Source organism: Perca fluviatilis, chromosome 12 (genome assembly GCF_010015445.1).
Source record: "Perca fluviatilis chromosome 12, GENO_Pfluv_1.0, whole genome shotgun sequence".
Lineage (NCBI taxonomy): Eukaryota > Metazoa > Chordata > Actinopteri > Perciformes > Percidae > Perca > Perca fluviatilis.
Window position 1 is genome coordinate 241895 of NC_053123.1, and position 21666 is coordinate 263560.

Sequence of the window (21666 nt, forward strand, 5' to 3'; positions counted from 1 at the left end):
ATCTTTAACACTCCAGAAATATACTTCAGCATATGATATATAGCTTAATTATCCGCAATGTAGGATACAGTATTAAATAATTATATAGTTATATCATGTAATCATGCACAAACTGAATTTGAGTTGACTTTAAGCACATTATTGGGACCATCTCTGAGGAAAGCTAGGTGAGATTTTGATACAGCAAGAGGGAAGACATTGATGATTTCCACAAGCTTTTCATTTATTTGGCAAAAAAAGGAAAATGTGTATTGCCATCTACAGGAATGTGCCTTTTTAGCACATGAAGATTGAAATATTACAGAATATCAGTTGAAATAACTTGCATTGCATATCAAACTGCCAACTTCAGTGTAATTCTTACAAAAATGTATCCTTTAAAAGAAAAAGAGAGGAACTCTTAAAGCTCCATCTATAAGTCAGAATACGTTAAACATAAAAACAGTTTACATTGTTAGTTAATTTCCTATCCTGGCCTGGGCTGAGACACACAGTCATACGGTTTGATAAAGTAGCCTGCTTATTGGACTTATCATTGCACTTACAATAACGAGCGTAGATGTCAGGTCCTCCTATATACGTCTCAGCTCCGCTTTTCCTGCATCCACCGCCTGCTGCAGAGACGTTACGTTACAGTACATTGATGTTAAAAAGTATAGCCTACAGGTTGGCAGGACGGCCTGAAATGTTGCACGGTCTTTCGCTGTAGGTTTTGTTGGTAACTTGTCCACACCTCTTCTTTTGCGCGAAAGGGAAACACAGCTGTCTGAGGTCACATACGGGCACCTGACGGGCACGAGGCTACATTGCGTATGCGTCAAACCGTGCGGCACACACGCTCTGAACTGAGACAAGTGGACCGAGCGGTTCGGATGTTTTTTCATGAACCGTACCACCCCTAATATGTTGCGTTCACTTAAAAATCGCCTCGCCAGCCTCGTGCTACATTCAATGTTATTGTAAAATACCATTTTCCTATTCAGTGGTTGTTTTTGTCATTTAACAGGAATTTACTGGTGAAATAAGGAAGAGGCTTGATATTTATATAACTTTATATAATTAATTTTTATATGACTATTTGACTGAAATGGTTATCAGAAATAATCTCAGAAATAATAAAAACATTTTAGTTTTGACTAAAACATGACTAAGATATATTGACTTCTCTTTTGACTAAAATTACACTAAAATGACGAGACCTTTAGTCGACTAAAACTTGACTAAGATACCTTGAGTTCTCTTTTGACTAAAACTAGACTAAAATGACTAGACTTTTAGTTGACTAAAAGTTGACAAAAAAAGATATGTGAATGACTAAATATGAATAAAACTAACAAGGACATTTGTCCCAAGTCTAAGACTAAATTAAAAATAGGTGACAAAATTAACACTATTAAGCTACCAGTGATACAATGAAATTAAACACAAAAAGGTACATAGTGATCCTATTGAATTGCAGCATTATTGTCAGTCTGAACATGGCCCTTGTTTTTGGCACTTTTCCTGTTCGTGAGTGACTCTAGTAGTTGGGACGATCCAGTTGCATAATTTATGTTAATCTCTTTTGTCCTAGCTGTGAAAGGAAAGTGGCATATTTGTGCATCAGCAAAGTGTGCGTGAGTGACACCGACTTGCCCCAGGATGCTGCATGCTGCTGTTCATGTGCACCTATTGGGAACTGCATACATGTCATCCTCAGAGGAATGTGTGATGAGACAACTACCCTGCAACACTTGGTATAATTCTGGGATTATATTTTTCGCCCAGTCAGTTTCCCTTTGATCTGCTCTTGTCCATGTCCTTTTCCATGTCAGCCCACTGGAATTCCTGTTATCAGTTTTGGCTATTTGTTCTGCCGAGTCAGCAGAGGAAGGGAGCCACTGACTGGATTGTACAGCTAATGTGCTCTGTCATGGTCCAAAGTGAGCATTATGGAAGAGTGCTGTGTCATGGACAAAAGAGTGTATTGTACAATACAGACATCTGGTTGTCTTCATATTCCTGTGCTGTACTACTCAGCATGTACATTGTCAGTACAGTTAGCTAGCATGGAAGCTAGTGATTGCTTTTGTCAAAATTGCAATTTTTACAATAAAATGAAGAGCCCTGTATGCATTGTAAACCTAAAATCTAACATACATGGGGAATTAGCATGAATCTCTGTGACTTGTAATTATGATGCTATTATGTCATTACAAGTCCTTCTTCTGTGTTATGATGCTGTGAAATGCACTTTGATGCAGACGTACATGATTACATGTGGAGACAGGAAACAATATGCATGTAGGTAAATCAAGGTCTTTATTTCAACATTTGCTCCAAATTGCATCTATCACACCTAAACAACACAGATCTGTTGGTTTGACCTGGATCATTTTACACCCGCATTAGTGATTAACAGCCTGGACTCCAGGGCTGGACTGGGACAAAAAATCGGCCCTGGCATTTTTGGCCCGGTCGGCCCACACCCACCGTGATTGGTCAGACACATTCCCTGTCCTCTTAAAATCTGCGTGCATTCTATGGTAGTGTTCTACGTTCATGTCATAGCTTTGGATCTTTCAAGAGGGGTCTGTTGATCTTACACTTAAATTATTAATTAATTCTCCTTTTTTAGATCTATTTCTGACATCCTAGGAATATCGGTTAGTCCTTCGCCACAGATAGCTATTTTTGGGGTGCCTCCTGATGAACTTGTGACCACATCTTTGCAGAGAAATGTTATAGCTTTTGTGTCCTTGGTCACGCGTAGGAAATTTCTCCTCTTATGGAAATCCTCCCAGCCACCTTCCTTTAAAGCCTGGCTACATGACATGTTATTCCTACTAAAACTGGAGAAAATCAAATTCAGCCTCAGAGGCTGTCCCGAGAAGTTTTATTCACACTGGAAACCACTACTTGATTATGTTGACAAACTCCCTGCTACTGAAATGTCCCCCTGATTCTAAGCCCACACCTTGCCTGGTCCACCGACTCCCTCCTCCCCCTTAGATATGACCTCCACGGGCAGCAGACAACCTAGGTTACATCCTCTTATTTATTTTTATTATTATTTACTTTATTTTATTTGTTTTATATATTTGTTTATTTATTGCTTTTAAGATGTAAGGGTCTCTGGAATGGGTGGGGTAGAAAAATGTAAATGTGACTCTGCAGATGTATTGTTTACTGCAATTATGAATCAATAAAAAAATATGAGTTATGATTTGTATATTTATGGTATTTGTTTATTTTTTTATTATTGATATTTGATATTGTATTGCCATTATTGTTATTATTACTATTTTGCTTAATATTGGCTTAGCAACTTTTAAAAACAGTTTACTGTTAATTTTAACTATTCATATTTTGTCGCTTTGGACACAAGTGTCTGCTAAATACTAATACTAACCATAACCCTTCCCAAAAGCTACAGTAAAGCTGAGAGTAGTATATGCCCTGGAAAAGAGCACCAATACAAGATAAGCTAATTAAGCAATTCAAGGAACACTGATGCTTGTATCAACACTGACTTTATAGATCACACAGACTCCTCCTCAGCTACCCAACAGGCTAACCGCTAGCATTTTTAATGTAAGCTTAAACAGTGAGGTTACCTGACAGCCACTAACTTTAATGTTACAGCCAAACTGCTTGTTATCGTTATGACGTGACACACACACACACACACACACACACACACACACACACACACACACACACACACACACACACACACACACACACACACACACACACACACACACACACACACACATACCCTTCCTTCCTTCCTGAGAGTCCCTGTTAATTTGCCTACTCCTTACCACATCGTCATCTACTCTCTCTTCCATCTCCTCCTCACTCCCATGGCCCTGTCATGGTCACTCTCCTCCTCCTCAGCTTCTTCCCTGTTATGATGCTGTTTCTGCTTCTCTGTGTAGCCAGCCACCTCTCCTCCTCCTCAGCTTCTTCCCTGTTATGATGCTGTTTCTGCTTCTCTGTGTAGCCAGCCACCTCTCCTCCTCCTCAGCTTCTTCCCTGTTATGATGCTGTTTCTGCTTCTCTGTATAGCCAGCCACCTCTCCTTCTCCTCGGCTTCAGGTAATGCTGATGTTGAAGCAGCCCCAAACATGTCAGACATTTTGGCACATTTTGAGGAATCCGCCTGTAGATTCTTAATCTTTTTCTCCTGTCATTTCTCTGCACCTCCCTTGCACTTTAGTGGTCGTTTGTCCATTTTAACGTGAATGCTAAACTTCCAGCATAACTACAGCTCGTGTCTCAGGGCCGGGAGGCGTGGCCATAGTGGGATTCGTAAATTTGCGGCCCGGAGTGGGGAAGGAGTTTCCTGGATTTGATTGGGTCAGGCCAGTGCCAATAAAGAAAATTAACCAATGGGCCGCTGTGAGTTCTTTATGGGCCAGCCCGGCCAAAAAATAAAAAAAGGCCTATTTATAACCCTAATATTGCTGGCTTGATTTAACAGATGTTGTAAATACTTAGTTAGAAAAGCTTGAAACCTTAGTGACCTGTTGAGTGGCAGTAATACTGTACTTATTCACTTATTTTCTTTGTGAATGTTTCTTTTATTTTTGTATCTGCAGTGTCTAACCATAAAAAAGTGACTGAGCATGTATTACTGGCAGTGTGATACTTCACTTTAGCACATTAAAAGTTAATCACACTGACAACCACTCCCTAGCACAAATCGTTTGTCATTCACTTTCCCAACCGCACTGTCCCGGAACCAGGAACCTTCTCATCACAAGCACTATTTTTTCATCTGATGAAAAAAACTGAAGAACAGAATTAAAGCGACCACAGTGACTCAGTTAACCTAAGGTGACATTTTCAATACACTGTACAAGGGTCCCTATACTTTCTGAAATGTGAGCAGTCTTCAACAGAATATCCTCTTCACAGATTCCCCCCCCCCTCCCAGCACCTCTTCCCCTGTCCACATGATTCCTGCAAGTAACTGCACAGCAGTGTCACAATGCTCCCTTACAATAAGGACTGTCTTTGTTCATGATTAGTTTTAGGATTTGTTTCTCTATTTGTCTCAAACTTTACACAGTCTAGCTCTTCTCTGTGAGCTCTGTAATGCAGGGTTACTACATGGTGATTAACTGAAGTGGAGAACAAGGAGTGGGATTTTGAGCAGCTGGTAGAGAAATGCAGAACTATAAAGTGATGCTTAGTTGGATTAAAGTATTCAGTATAGCAAGATTTAGTTACTCTTATCTACACTGGGTATTTTAAGATAACCCAATGTTTTGGGGTAGGTGATATTTCTAAAGTCATTATCACAATATGCATATGGATATATGTAGAGCTGCAAAGATTAATCCATTAGTTTTCAACTATAAATTAATCTGCAACTATTTTGATAATCAGTTTGAGTATTTTTTTCTTTGAAAAAAAGTTAAACTTCTCTGATTCCAGCTTCTGAAATGTGAATATGTTCTAGTTCCTTCTCTCCTCTGTGACAGTAAACTGAATATCTTTGAGTTGTGGACATAACAAGACATTTGAGAACGTCATATTGGGCTTTGGGAAACACTGATCCACATTTTCCACAATTTTTTGACATTTTAGAGACCAAACAACTAATCGAGAAAGGAATCGACAGATTAATCGACAATGAAAATAATTGTAAGTTGCTGCCCTAGATATTTTATTTCTAATTTCTTCATATACCACAATATGGTAAAGGTATGCATCTCTTTGACCTTCGTCAGCCAGGAACAGACTACCACCCTCCACCTTTTGTTGTTGTACGTGAGCAGTCTAACCCTGACATCCTGAGTCAGCTGTCTCTCTGCCTACAGTTGTTTTTGGTAGACACGTTAGTTTTGCTGCCACTTTCATTAAGACTGTTGCCTGCCTACAGAGTGATGTCCTCCTCTATCCTGTCTGGCAGGTGCCATGGCATTGTAGGTACCGTCAGACACTAACTGTGTGTTAGAGGCTTAAATATTGCAATTCAGTCCAGAAAAACTGCATACAGAAACCAAAATTTAGTTGAGTTCAGGTTTCAGCTGGAACCTGCTGCAACGTGTTTGTTTTATTATCCTTGAAAGTTGAATGTCCTTCTAGTACTATTATATTGAAGCATTATGTAAATATGACTTTTAGAGTGTGTGTGTGTGTGTGTGTGTGTGTGTGTGTGTGTGTGTGTGTGTGTGTGTGTGTGTGTGTGCGCGCTCTTTAAAACACCCCGCACCGGTAGCTCACCGGGTAGGGTGCGTACCATTAACGCAGAAGCCAGGGTTTCCCTTTGCTGCAAGTCTTCCACTCTCTCTCCTCATTCCTCTCTGTTTCTGTCTAAATAAAAAGTATAACATGCCTAAACAATATCTTAAAAAAATAACGTGGTTGCTTCCCCTATGATAGCTGATATTATCAGTTTCTTTTCTCTGATTTGCTGCTGATGTTTTTAGTTCTCTGCCCGTAACAAATGGGACTCATGAGCACCTCAGCTCACGGCACTGTCTGTCCCGTGGTTGCCGGATGATAGGCCACATCTTTACCTCTAGGACACATTTAGAGTGGTTTGCTCCAAGACTGCTACAAAATAAACACTGAAAAGTACAATATGTAATAGCTCTGCCATCTACCAGCCTGAAAGATATCCTTTTTGAAAAATACTATAGTTAAGTGTGCCACAGTAACTATACTAGAATCTGCCTGGCATCTGGTGGCTTTGGTGCAAGTTACATCTACTGTATCTCTCCAGAGCTTTACAGTTAAGGCTGGACTCAGCTATGTTTACAATCACACCGGAGCTGACACATTCTAGCTGGTTCTAAAATAAAAAAATAGGGTGAACACATGCTGTATGAACCATGTTCCTGGGAGAGAGTGAGCATTGGAAAGTCATCAGGTGGCTGTTTATCAGTGAATTAGGCTAAGCAGCCATTGTTAAGGCCTGCACCTAGCCAGAGAAAAAGCTACAACAGCAAAATATGAAGAAACAACATGGTGAGAAATGAACAAGACGTTGGTCTGGCACATTTGACCAGAAAGCTCACAAGAAATATAAAGACCAAGTTTCTGTCAAAAATGTAGCTGTCACATGTAACATATCACATGCATGTGCTTTTCTCTTTGTTTCGAGTCCCATTAGTCACATTTGCAGCAGTGATTGAAAGTGAAGAATCTTTGAATTGGTCTACCTCTACATTTCTGTCTCCGTGTCTGTTTCTCAGCAAAGAGTCTGGTCGAGCAGGAAAAGTGTTACTACACAGCGGTTCCAATATAGCCACTAAGTGCCAGCCAAGTCTTGGCAGTTCTGTCTAAATGTTTGCCAGCCACTTTTGCAGGAAGTGAGCTTTTAATGGTTCATGGTAGAAGCAGCGTAATGAAAGTGTGTTCCAAAATCTTGCAGGCTTGTAACTGTCATCAGTCAAAATGCCGTGAGGATCATGAACCCAGTGTGAATTTAAAAATGCTGTTTATGCCCACTATGTACTAGCATGTTAGCTTACTTCCCACCTGCCTTTTGTCTGTCTTTTTTATCAGATTATGGTAGTCCTCCTAGTCTACATCTATCCTCCCTCCTTCTCTCTTTTGAGTCTGCACCTTTTCTTGTGTCTGAGCTTCTCTTCTGTCCTCTCACATCCTCCTCTCGTCCACTCTGTGTCCCAGCTGCTGAGAAGCAGCTATGTGATGTAGCTGAAGTGTTCGTTTACTACTGTTATTAGATTGCGCTTGGTGTGTGTGTGTGTGTGTGTGTGTGTGTGTGTGTGTGTGTGTGTGTGTGTGTGTGTGTGTGTGTGTGTGTGTGTGTCGAACTGTGTGTAATCGAATGCATCCGTGTGTTCTTCTCTTCAAACCACCATCTAGAAGTGGTTCTGGTTTGAAAAGATGCTGTCCATCCCTCCAGTTGACTTCCACAGACTTGGAGAGACTATGACAAGAAGAGCTGTTCTGGTGGCTGGTGGTGGCCAACACTTTACTAAGACAGTTTTTGTTGGATTTTTCCCCTTTAATTTGTTGCCCCTTTCATGCGTGCGTGCGTGCGTGCGTGCGTGCGCGCGCGCGCAACCCTGTTTTCCCTGTGTGCTATATTGATCTCTGTATGTATCTGTGTGTTCTGTGTTAGCGCTGTCGGGTGTGCTCCATAATGAGTGTTTACTGTAGATTCCATGGTCTAGTTTCCGCCATGCCTGGGGTTCGGAGCTCTGCTGAATGAAGCTGAGTCACTGTGGGGTCACTGCTGGCTAATCACACCTCAGGAATATGATGACACTGCTGCAGTCTCCAAATGCTGGCAAAACAACTCATTTACCCATCCCCATTTCTATAAGGAACTGATTAAGTCACCAGACATCTACAGTATGTTGGCTTGTGTTGGAGCATGCCATGATTCTTCCCTCTCGCAACAATTTGTGTATCGTCAGCCTATCCCTGTGCAAGGTATTGACTCCAAATGATCATGCAGCTGCTAGTTGACCAACAGTAGATGTCTGTGGGTAACTGTGACACAAGAGTTGCAGAAAAATGTGACCAGTTAACTAAGATGATTATTTGGAAAATTGTTGATTAATGAACATAAATTAATTTTCTTTGCTACAGAATGTAAATTGCAAGTCCTGTGTAAAATCGGTCCCAAGAAATGAGAAATTTATAGTATATTTTATATTTTTTGGTTTCATGGCCCTGTCTGTGCCATAATAACCAGTCGGCGTGACTCTGTCTACGTTTGATTTTAAACTGTAGTAAACTTCTCAACTGTAATCCGCATCTCATGTTAGCTTTCTAGCTCATCTACAAACATAGGCACATGCCTTGTCTTGTGCTGTGGCTTCGTGAGCAAGCGACCAACAAACATCAACCAGGAAGAAAGTGCACTTCTTTTGTCAGTTTGAAGGCTAGAGAGCTAATGGTGTTTAGCAGAAGCATTAGAAACATGCTGAAGGATTTGGTCCTATTTCTGCAACTCTACTGCATACAAAAAGCAGGTTTTGAGTATTTGGTTTTTAAGTTACAGTTAGTGTAATTTCAGTTAGACTTGAAAATAGATCTGGTCCAGACAAAGCCCAAGCTTTATGGAAGCGCCTGAGAAATCCGAATCCAGTTAGTATTGTGTAGCAGTAAGCAGGCAGGGTGGGAGGGAGGGCCAGATATGCTGCATAATCATAAAGGACTCTGCAATAAACTACAGCCTTCTGTGTTTGTGTGGCATGGACTCATTTTGGAAGGGGTAGACAGTTTGAATTGTTCTGTGTGCTGTTAAATTTCCTTCTTTATAAATATCGAAAGAGTTTCTTTTTTTTCTGGCCCTGTAATTTCTGTAGTTTGAAAATGGGCTTCTTTTGACTCCTGGTCACTGTGTCAAAGTCATTGGAGAAGGTCAAACTGCTTACTTTCTCACAGGTGGACAGCTTATGCAAATAAACATGTAAATCATTCCCGTTTGCATATGGGGAAAGTGTGTGTGTGTGTGTGTGTGTGTGTGTGTGTGTGTGTGTGTGTGTGTGTGTGTGTGTGTGTGTGTGTGTGTGTGTGTGTGTGTGTGTGTGTGTGTGTGTGTGTGTGTGTGGTGTGTGTGTCACATAAATCATACATTAACACAGAAATGTTTGATGATCTATGCCGCAGGATGTAACTTTTCTCTGCCCGGCAGTGGAGTCTGTGTGTAATACGTATATGTTTGTGTACATTTTATTAACCTAAAAATAAGGATGTCTACCGGTGGTTGCCGGGGGCCTGCGCAGGAGAGAAAGAGAGGCTTTTAAAAGTCTCTCTCTGTGTGCTCAGCTTTCAGTGTTTTTTAAAGATTCTATCTGTGGTTTAAAGTTAAGCTTCTGTATCTGCTTTATTTTAGGTTTCATGTTCGCTTATAGGAGTCATGTTAAGTTGCTGATCAAAACCCAACATTTCCTGATTACGCTGCTTCATAATAAAAGCTATTAAAAAACAAAATAACAACAACAAAGGACAATTTTATTTTGAAGAATTTATAGGAAACAAAATGTGTTTATCCACCCTTTTGACCAGTCACTCAGACTTGCCGGTTTCTAATCAGCAACAGCAGTCTTTGTGACGTAAGATGAGGAATGTCTGTAGGTATATCCTATATGTAAATTTGGGTACATTTTATTAAACTAAAAATAAGGTTATTGTCTACCGGTGTTCCCTGGCGACATCCGTGTCAGTGGCCGGGGATAAGAGCAGGCGGGCACATGTCAGATCTGTGCAGAGCACCGGAACAAAACTACCACCACATCGCCCACAGTATGATAATAACATCCAAAAAAAACAAGATTCACTCTCAGTGGTTTCTGTGACTTGAAGAAAACTTTCAGAATACTAATGGTTAAAAATACAAAGCCAAAATACACACATCTACCCATAGCTCAGACAAAGCCAGTGAATCAGATCACTCAAAGCCATGTCTGAATGGCCTGTGTGAAATGTGTGTAAATGTCAGATTGCCAGTTTTGGAAAGTTACAGCAATTGTTGGATTTAATAGATTTGTAGAAAACAATGAGAACACAGAGTATAACTTAGAGCCTCACATGTTTAGAAAAGGTCAGGTTATGGAAAACCTTAGGCTGTGGGTTGGTAGCTCTCTGTATAGCCAAAACAAAAGAGGCATAAAGAGAGACTGCCAGCAGTGAAAGAACCTGGATAATCCTTGAAAAGATGTTTATCTTTATCAACCACACAGTCATGTGTTTCCTGTCTCATTACAATGTGTTTATAGCCAGGTTGGTGTTATTTAATATTTAGTGTCTGCTGATACAGAGTCATGATCTCTGCTGTAGCAAACAAAAATACTAATATAGGGGTAGAAATGAGAACTGAGCATGTCTGTAGGAGGATTTGGGAAGGGATGATGTCTGTGAGATTTGGGTCTAGAGCCTTAGGGGGGCCGTGTGTGTGTGTGTCTGTGTGTCTGTGTGTCTGTGTATGTATGTCTGTGTATTTGTATTTTGGGGGGTCGGTATGTAGATGACAGCAAAAGAGAGTAGCCATCTGTCTGCAAAGTGTCTGCAGTTGTTGCCATGGTCCCTTTGTGACTCAACTTCCCCGAGTTCAGAAAGGGAATGAGAAAAAGAGTGTACAGTATACCTCCAGTGGTTTCACTAAGAAAGGATAGAAAGACCTCCTGCATCGACCTTTCCTAAGAAGGGCTGAACCTAGATTTAAGGTCAGTTTCAAAGGGAGAAGTTGAGTTTCCATCGTTAAACTCTGCTGATCCCTCTCAGAGCTCTCATTGAGTCTTTGTATGGGGCCTGTCATCAGTCTAATGACTGTAATTCCCTCCAGTTAGAGAACAAAGGGAGTGATCTGAGGATTAGGCCTGTTGACACCGGGCCTTCTGCCCGCTGGGATGTCACTACCTGTTCTTCCAGTGGGAGAAAAAGACGCATGTGATAACATAACATGGAAATGTGTAGATGACAATAGACTCCAGAGCAGAAAATCCCAGCACAACGCCTCTGTTTCATATGTTTTGGGCCTGCCTCAGCGTTCGTGCTTTCTGGGAGCCAGTGTTTGGATCTCTAAGTGAAGCATATGGTATCACTACTGATGTGCAACCCATTACTGCCTTGTTTGGTTTCAATGCAAATTGGTCATCTAATATGCTCAGTTGAGATGCGACACCTTATTTTGTTAAACTGGAAGGGGTCTAGACCTCCTTGTCATGCCAGATGGCTGAAAGATGTATTGTTTCACTTAAAGTTGGTTTTCTGAGTTAATTTAATAACTCCGATCTTTGAAAAAAGGTTACACCTCTGTCTGTAATAGGGTTATGACTATAGGTGTAGCTCTGTATAATGTTTGTCTATTTGTTTAATGGTTTCTGGAAGTTTCTTTTTCCTTTCTATAACCACAAAATGATGTCAGGGGAGGGTGGGTTGGGATCTGTCTTGTTGCGTACTTACCTGTTAAATACCAATTAAAATAACTTAAAAAAAGAAAAGAAGAATAAACAAGGCCCAGCACAGAGTAGAACACAGTTGCATGAAAAGGAATAACAGGAATTTGCTTTTTACGTCAACAGAGATAGAAAATGTCGTATCAAATCACACAGCATAAAAAAACTGTTTTATCTTGGGCATTGCATGCTATTGTAGCATTATCTCCATACACTTGGTAGTTAGTTCAGTGTACTGCCACCTAGTGGAAGTAAAGCTATGCCACTACATATAATCCTTCATTGTTTATTTTCACATTTACAAAGTAAAAGTTTCCAAAAATTGCACCACACTCTGGGCAGGAGCCCAGATGATGCATATGTGTTGTTATGGTGTCAGCAGGACTACTCTCACTAGACATTCATTGAGCAGCTCACTCAAGACAAGGAAAGCTACAGTGGGTGGGGCCTGTGCTTTTATATCAATGTTTGGTCAGAGGGTGCACAGTCATGGTGCACGACTCAACATGGGTTTATGTGCTACTCCAGGGCCCAAATCTTTACAATCTGATATTGTGAATGTTGCAGGACCTCAATGTCATCCATAAACCCAGAACAAGTTTAGTAACATAAACATTTTCTGTATACCCATAATCCTTTGCAACAGAAGATTTTTTTTATACAGCCTTTAACCTGGGCTTGGCCATGGCTGTAGCAATAATAATTCCATTAATTTGTGATTATGAACTGTATGTAAGGATCAATGTGGTTTATTTTGAAAAAAACAAACATTTTAAAATTGTATGAAGATGTATTTGTGTTTTAATTGTGTCTCCACCAGGTGGCTCTGCTTGGCCTGGACCTGTTGTCTGCCTTAGTGACAAGGTTACAGGAGCGATTTAGGACCCACGTGGGAACAGGTCAGACTCAGATTTATTCATATTTTTTGTGTGATTTCTGTATTGTAAACATTATCAATGTATACTATATCATAATTTTCTTAATGTACAGTACAGGCCAAAAGTTTGGACACACCTTCTCATTCAATGCGTTTCCTTTTATTTTCATGACTATTTACATTGTAGATTCTCAGTGAAGGCATCAAAACTGTGAATGAACACATATGGAATTATGTACTTAACAAAAAAGTGTGAAATAACTGAAAACATGTCTTATATTTTAGATTCTTCAAAGTAGCCACCCTTTGCTTTTTTTATTAATAAGGGACAAAAATCCACTAATGAACCCTGACAAAGCACACCTGTGAAGGTAAAACCATTTCAGGTGACTACCTCATGAAGCTCATTGAGAGAACACCAAGGGTTTGCAGAGTTATCAAAAAAAGCAAAGGGTGGCTACTTTGAGGAATCTAAAATATAAGACATGTTTTCAGTTATTTCACACTTTTTTGTTAAGTACATAATTCCATATGTGTTCATTCATAGTTTTGATGCCTTCAGTGAGAATCTACAATGTAAATAGTCATGAAAATAAAGAAAACTCATTGAATGAGAAGGTGTGTCCAAACGTTTGGCCTGTACTGTATCTACAAACCTCGTGCCTCAGATTTGTAAGGAGGGATTTACAGAGCCCTGTCTCTTATGGCCTCAAAGATTCAGCTTTTAAAACAAAGAAATAGAAATAAAAGGAGAGGTGGAATTTTAGGGTTACTTTTTGTCAAGTTAAATTTCACAGTATCAGTCCCAAAACATTATATATTCTTGGTAGTTAACCATTTCCCTTTCTCTTGGGGATTCTCACCAGCTTCTCAATTTAATTAAACTGTTTTTACGGTTAGAGATTTGATTATTATTCAGCTGCCCTTCTTCTAAATTGAATAGCTGAACAATGAGATTCTATTATGCTGGGTGTGTATTCGATAATCATTCCATCCTCACTATCACTTTGATCGCTGGCCATTCTCTGCTCCTCCCCATTTCTGCACTTAGTTTAAATAAGAATACATTGATTAACCATTCAGGTTTCTTAACCAAGGATGCCTGACGGTTTGTCCGACCAAAGGACAAAAAATCCATAAATTTTGCCTTTTTATGTTTGAATGTTTTTGTAACATTTAAGAAATGTAAGTAAATGATGTGATATCAAGAAACATGTTAGTAACACAAAGCCACCAAGACAACACTTCTTGACAGTGTAAAATACCCAACACTCTTCACATCTTTATTAATTCCTCCCCACCAGTGATGCCCCACTGATAATCTGATTTACTTTTCTTCAATTCAGTGTTTTGAAGTGTTCCCCCTGTTTTCTTTCCCACAGTTCTGCCCAGCCTTATTGATCGATTGGGAGATTCAAAAGACCAAGTGCGAGAACAAGACCAAACAGTGCTGCTAAAGATCATGGAACAAGCCGCCAGCCCGCAGGTACCAACACACATTCTCACACAGAGAGAGAGAGAGGTCATTTGTTCCATGAGTTTAGGATTCCAGCACATGGCCTGAATTATTTCCAATGATGATTAATGTAGATTTGCTGCCAATATTTTTTTAAGTTGCTGTTCTTCTGGAATAACCATTAGTGCACAGTATTATTCTTACATTGCCTTAGTTAAAGAGTGTGCTAAGAAATCATTCTGTTTTTGATGCTGTACTTAAATTGGCAATTGACAAACAATTGACAAAATTTCTCTAGAGACTGAAGCTGTAGCTGCAGCATTCTTGAAATTCTTTTATTAGGATAACCCCTTGAGATGTGCCATCTCGTTTTCGAGGGGGTCCTGAACAAAATACAACAATAAACACTACAGACATACAAACATAATAAACAAAACACAAAACAAAAAAAAATAAAAATAAAAATAAAAACACACACAGAGCCTACAATTACAATATAATAAATAATAGGGAATAATGATACATCAACATATAGCCAAACGTTACTGTTGGAAAAGTGAAATTAAGTGGTTCAATAAGAAAAGAAAAGTGAAGAATGAGATACAACTGGGGAGAATTAAAGTCTACATGTACAGTTAGTATGAAAATGAATTGCCAAGGCATGTTTGAACAGTCTGAAAGTTGAAATGGAGCGAATATTTACTGGTAAGTTATTCCAATCAGAAGGTGCTTTAAACATAAAAGCATTTTTGATCTAGACTTAGAAACATGAGGTACTGAAAAGAAAAGCTTTACAGTATGTCTTAAATGATGAGTGGAGGAAAAAGGAACCAAAAACTGTTTTAGATAAATAGGATAATTGAAATGAACACACTTAAAGACAAAGTGCAACCAATGAATCTGTCTTCTTATAAATGGTGTGGGCAAGTCAAGAAGTTCATACATTATACAGTGATGAGTTGTAAATGCACAGTTAAGAATAAATCTACACAATCTATTATACACTCTAGTAAGAGGAGTAAGAGAGGAATTAGAAGCAATGCAGTACACTAAATCAGCATAATCCATTATTGGCAATATAAGTTGAAGGGCAATTCTTTTTCTGACCTTCATGTTTCTGACCTAAAGCATGTTGATTGACATGTTTTAATTATGTAAAGACATGTTCATGGAGTTCAGATAGAGCCTGTATCAGGGCCATATTTAGTTCAATGTGTTATATGTCACTATTTTTGGTAGCCTACTGTAAATGGCCAGTATGTACTTTATTTTCTTTATTCATTGAAGCCTCTATGTTTACAGGCTTGTGGTGATGCGCAATGTGCTATATGTGTTTTGTTTTGTCATGGTTCATGTGTGCAATAAACATTACACTTCGTGAGAAAAGAATTGTGGCAGAGAATCATGATATCAATTCTAAGCTAAAAAATACGCCACTGTTTGTTGAAATAAGGTTATTCACTTTCTCCTCTATATTTATATAGGTGGGCAAACGCATTTTTGTCTCAGTGCATGCATTGTCTTAGTCCGCCTTAGCTTAGCGTAGTGAATGGAATCCTTTGTTGCCAGTTAGCATGTCGTGAGTAAAAGTGAGCCAACAACAAAAAAAAACAACCCAATTACTTCACAACGAGTACAAATAGCAATGCAGATTAAGACTAGACGATTTCTTAGGCAGATATTGATTTGGGACTATATTGGGTGGAAGCACAGGCGAAGCACTGCTACTTGGGAGCAGAGATATCACGCAGCAACTCTGTGTGAGTACAGTTCTAATATGGGTCGATCTATCCCGTAAAATAACCCAATTTCAACAAATGGTGGCATATTCCTTTAACGCAACACTATGTAACTTTTAGCTGCAGCTGTAGTTCCAATGAGACAACTTGTAGGGGGACTGAAGCGGGAAAAGTTACATAGTGTTGCTTTAAAGTAAAAGTAAAAGTACACATTTTAAAAACTACTTTAAAAACTTAAAGGCGTGTGAAATATTCTCCCAAAAACACTCCGGTCTTGTTTCTTTCTTCAGAGGCCTTTCTCTTCTTGTCATACCTTTCGTAGACACTCGTAGCTCACCACACATATACACCTGAAAGTATTCATGCGCAGAAAGTGAAAACTACCCTAGGGACGAGCACGCACGACGGCCTTACGTAAACATAGCGCCAGAATGATTGACAACTAGGAGGACCAATAGTCTTGATGATCCACCCGGAAAAAGAAAATCCTCCACAATACCTTTAAGTACATAAAAAAAAAAACTACTCAATTACAGTAATGTAATTGTAATTCATTACTTTCCACCTCTGGCTGATACCCTTTCAATGTATCCATAGACATAAAACTGTTGGGTTTTACTATAGATGAAAATCAATAATATCAGCAAATAGATCATTATTATTACTTAAACCTTTGAATAGCCTTAAAGCACCTTTTGTACAGTAATTGGTGCAAGGTGTGGTAAAAGTGATACGGGATATGTGGCATGCTATCAAGTTAGGTAGCGGAACATACTGTACATAGTGGCCGGCTTGGTCTGCAAACTGCCTGTTGTCTATATCCTGTCCTATAGTCTATGTTATTGCAGTGATCCATTAAGCAACAACGAAGCATATTGTTTTGGTGTGTGTCGTTGCAGTATGTGTGGGACAGAATGCTGGGAGGCTTCAAACATAAGAACAACAGGACCAGAGAAGGAGTGTGCCTTTGCCTCATCGCCACGTTGAGCACGTGAGTCAAACGCCTCTCGCCCCATTTACCTTCTACGGGTCATAATGGTAAAGATAGTAGAAAGTCCTCATTTGCATACTCCTTGATATCATTTCATTGTTTCTACAGTATTTCCCCATGTTTATAGCATGTATCATTCATATCTTGTGAAATATGATGGATCTATTCTGTTGATGAGTTAAATTTTTTTTTACTTAATCTCCTTGCTGGGAAGTAAAAAAAGAACACTTATTTGCTTTAACTTTCCTAGCAGTCATTTGATAATTTGCTGTTTTCAAAAGGTAGACATCTGAGTTTGAAACAACACTTCTTGTTATTACATTTCAAAATACTGATATTTCCACTACCGTGTCCGAACAGTAGGTGCTCTTATATCGCGTATACATATCCCACATCTGTTCATTGAGATAATTTATTTGAATTCTTGTTTTCTAGATACGGAGCTCAAGGCCTGACCCTCAGTAAAATTGTTCCCCACATATGTAACCTCTTGGGGGATCCCACAAGTCAGGTATGCCTGCTCATGTACTTTTCCGCTGTTGTGAAATGTATTTCATACTAAGGTTTAAGGACCTTAAAGTTGGACCGTCAGAAATTCCAATACTTTGGGGAAACAATATGACACAGAGCAATGACTAAAGACTATTTTGATAATCAAGATCAAATCAAGTAAAAATGCCAAACAACCTGCAGGTTAAAGCCTCTCAAGCATTAGGATTAGCTTTAATTTTGTTGTAAACTAAATATCTGGAAGAGTTTTACTGTTAATTACTGATGATTGAAATAACCCATTCTTAGATATTCTCAGGGTTTCTGGTTACTGCAATTATATTTGACATTTTAAGAACTACATAATTAAATAATCAAAGAAACTAACTAATTGAAATTGATAATGAAAATAGTTGTTTAAACAAATCCTGGCTCTATCTTGTCAGTATGGTTTTTCACTTGGAGGAAGATTTCATGTTCCTTCCCCTAGTGGCAGCTTTAAGTAGGGCGATTAAGCATGGTGGATTGATGCATTGAAACAAGATCCAAACCCAATTAATCTAGTACAAATGTAAGGAATAGGCTCTGAATGAGTCAGAGTAACACATGATTAAAGAAAACCTGTCAAGAAGGGCCAACATACAAAGGTGTTAATGATTTCACTTGTTGTTGTGGTCACCAGGTGCGTGACGGGGCTATGAGCTGCTTGGTGGAGATCTACAAACACGTGGGTGAGAGGGTGAGGATGGATCTCAGCAAAAAGGGCCTGCCACAGTCACGGTACGACAACAAGAAGCTGCCGACCTGTCACTGCCCACTCCTTCCATCCCTTTCTCTTGTTTGTTCTTCTCTGCTTTTGCATCCTTCCTCACTCACTTATACTAACTCATACACACACAGAAGATGGTGAGAAGAAGATGTTCTCCCATGTCTAGACACTAAAGCCACTTCTACACATGCACTGCAAAACTGAAATTATGTAGACATTACCCATTGGAGCTGTATGTGAGAAGGCAAATATCCGAATATCAGTCGGATGGGACATTGAACGGTATTTACCCTGCCAGCTCAGAACAAAGTCTGTGTAATGTCCGATCTAGTGTGAGAATTCACATCTAGAGAGTGGCAGTATGCAGCTAGTGCAAAACATGAAACCCGAAGAAAATAAACATCGAGAAAGGGAGACTCTGGACTATGTTGGGACCTGATTCGAAAATGAATATATATGAATATATGAAAACATAGAGGTAGCAGGCTACAACACCGTGGTTCTCCCACTAGTGGCAGAATTAAACATTGCAGCTTTAGAACACTGATCTACTAGGGGAGCTTTTCTCGTGTACACCTACAGTACAGGCCAAAAGTTTGGACACACCTTCTCATTCAATGCGTTTCCTTTATTTTCATGACTATTTACATTGTAGATTCTCACTGAAGGCATCAAAACTATGAATGAACACATATGGAATTATGTACTTAACAAAAAAGGGGGAAATAACTGAAAACATGTCTTATATTTTAGATTCCTCAAAGTAGCCACCCTTTGCTCTGATTACTGCTTTGTACACTCTTGGCATTCTCTTGATGAGCTTCAAGAGGTAGTCACCTGAAATGGTTTTCCAACAGTTCCCAGAGATGCTTAGCACTTGTTGGCCCTTTTGCCTTCACTCTGCGGTCCAGCTCACCCCAAACCATCTTGATTGGGTTCAGGTCCGGTGACTGTGGAGGCCAGGTCATCTGGCGCAGCACTCCATCACTCTCCTTCTTGGTCAAATAGCCCTTACACAGCCTGGTCAAATAGCCCTTACACAGCCTGGAGGTGTGTTTGGGGTCATTGTCCTGTTGAAAAATAAATGATGGTCCAACTAAACGCAAACCGGATGGGATGGCATGTCGCTGCAGGATGCTGTGGTAGCCATGCTGGTTCAGTATGCCTTCAATTTTGAATAAATCCCCAACCAGCAAAGCACCCCCACACCATCACACCTCCTCCTCCATGCTTCACGGTGGGAACCAGGCATGTAGAATCCATCCGTTCACCTTTTCTGCGTCGCACAAAGACACGGCGGTTGGAACCAAAGATCTCAAATTTGGACTCATCAGACCAAAGCACAGATTTCTACTGGTCTAATGTCCACTCCTTGTGTTTCTTGGCCCAAAGAAATCTCTTCTGCTTGTTGCCTCTCCTTAGCAGTGGTTTCCTAGCAGCTACTTGACCATGAAGTCCTGATTCGCGCAGTCTCCTCTTAACAGTTGTTCTAGAGATGTGTCTGCTGCTAGAACTGTGTGACATTGATCTGGTCTCTAATCTGAGCTGCTGTTAACTTGCGATTTCTGAGGCTGGTGACTCAGATGAACTTATCCTCAGCAGCAGAGGTGACTCTTGGTCTTCCTTTCCTGGGGCGGTCCTCATGTGAGCCAGTTTCATTGTAGCGCTGGTTTTTGCGACTGCACTTGGGGACACATTCAAAGTTTTTGCAATTTTCTGGACTGACTGACCTTCATTTGTTAAAGTAATGATGGCCACTCGTTTCTCTTTACTTAGCTGATTGGTTGTTGCCATAATATGAATTCTAACAGTTGTCCAATAGGGCTGTCGGCTGTGTATCAACCTGACTTCTGCACAACACAACTGATGGTCCCAACCCCATTAATAAGGGAAACAATTCCACTAATTAACCCTGACAAGGCACACCTGTGAAGTGAAAACCATTTCAGGTGACTACCTCATGAAGCTCATTGAGAGAACACCAAGGGTTTGCAGAGTTATCAAAAAAGCAAAGGGTGGCTACTTTGAGTAATCTAAAATATAAGACATGTTTTCAGTTATTTCACACCCAATCAAGATGGTTTGGGGTGAGCTGGAGTGAAGGCAAAAGGGCCAACAAGTGCTAAGCATCTCTGGGAACTACTTCAAGACTGTTGGAAAACCATTTCAGGTGACTACCTCTTGAAGCTCATCAAGAGAATGCCAAGAGTGTACAAAGCAGTAATCAGAGCAAAGGGTGGCTAATTCTAAAATATAAGACATGTTTTCAGTTATTTCACACTTTTTTGTTAAGTACATAATTCCATATGTGTTCATTCATAGTTTTAATGCCTTCAGTGAGAATCTACAATGTAAATAGTCATGAAAATAAAGGAAACGCATTGAATGAGAAGGTGTGTCCAAACTTTTGGCCTGTACTGTATCTTAAAAAAAAAAAAATACAGTCGTGCAATAAAGTTGCAGCTCCACAGTCAGGTTAAATTTCTTTAGAAAATCTGAAATAGTTATTAAGGTGACTGTATTTCTTTTTCACCTTCCATAGAATCCAGAAGATTTCAGACAACCTTGGGTTGTGATTATTTATAGTCCTGTTAAAAACTTCCTGAGCTTCCCATTTCCAATGAGCATAAGTTTTTTTTAGCTTTCACCTCAGACTGCAGAAGTTCCTCTATGACTTTTTCATTCCTTGTGTTTGATATATTTGATATAAGCTCATGACAGAACACCACAGTTGAATTTCCAGCCACTAAATCGGATTTATAGTTATCTGTCTTGTAACCAACCCCGAACAAGCCCTTTGAACAGAGAATTTCATAGGTTAGCTTTGGACGAGCTGTATGTTGTTTTTTTTTTGTTATATATCACATGCCATCTATTCTGGATCAAGGAAAGTACATTACCAGGATAAATCCTGACAGCATGATGCGGAGTGGAGGAGGGTCTGGTTAGTCCACACAGCATTTGGGGATGGGAGAAAAACATGCTTTGGTTTATTGGCATTTCTTTAAACCAATCACAATTGTCATGGGCGGCGCTAAGCTCTGCATGGAGCCGCTGTAAAATAGTCATGCAACAGAAAACTCAGATTGGACAGATAGTCTAGCTAGCTGTCTGGATTTACCCTGCAGAGATCTGAGGAGCAGTTAACCATAGTCCTCACAAATCCACCGGAGTTTAGAACGGCAACACAAAGAAAGAGGAAGTGGACGGACATCGGCGAAAATACATGTATCTGGCAGAATTTCCTGTGGCACCGGAGCAATACCGGAAGTGGAACGTCGTGGATATAGACTAGGCTTTGCCCCTCACCTTCTGCTCTCTGTGTGTCACCGTTCTCAAAATCTGTTTGCTTCGGGAAACAACAGCAATCTTTGATCTACATGCTGAAAATGTCAAGTTTTGAAGATATTTTCAATCTTGCGACAAGATAGATAGATAGATAGATAGATAGATAGATTTTTATTGATCC

The 21666-nt window shown here is 39.8% G+C and overlaps 1 protein-coding gene and 1 non-coding gene across 38 annotated transcripts in view; one reads left to right on the top strand and one right to left on the bottom strand.

Annotated features, from left to right (window-relative positions):
• clasp1a (cytoplasmic linker associated protein 1a) overlaps positions 1–21666 on the top strand; it is a 123357-nt gene that overhangs the window by 22377 nt on the left and 79314 nt on the right. For all 37 annotated transcript variants that reach the window (XM_039819034.1, XM_039819035.1, XM_039819041.1 and 34 more), the window contains exons 3-7: positions 12697–12775; positions 14136–14239; positions 16848–16939; positions 17375–17450; positions 18111–18208. In XM_039819034.1, the coding sequence (XP_039674968.1) occupies positions 12697–12775; positions 14136–14239; positions 16848–16939; positions 17375–17450; positions 18111–18208 (449 nt within the window). The remainder of the gene's footprint in view (positions 1–12696; positions 12776–14135; positions 14240–16847; positions 16940–17374; positions 17451–18110; positions 18209–21666) is intronic.
• Positions 12188–12309, bottom strand: LOC120570678. The gene has a single exon (XR_005641102.1). It is a non-coding gene; the product is annotated as a U4atac minor spliceosomal RNA (small nuclear RNA).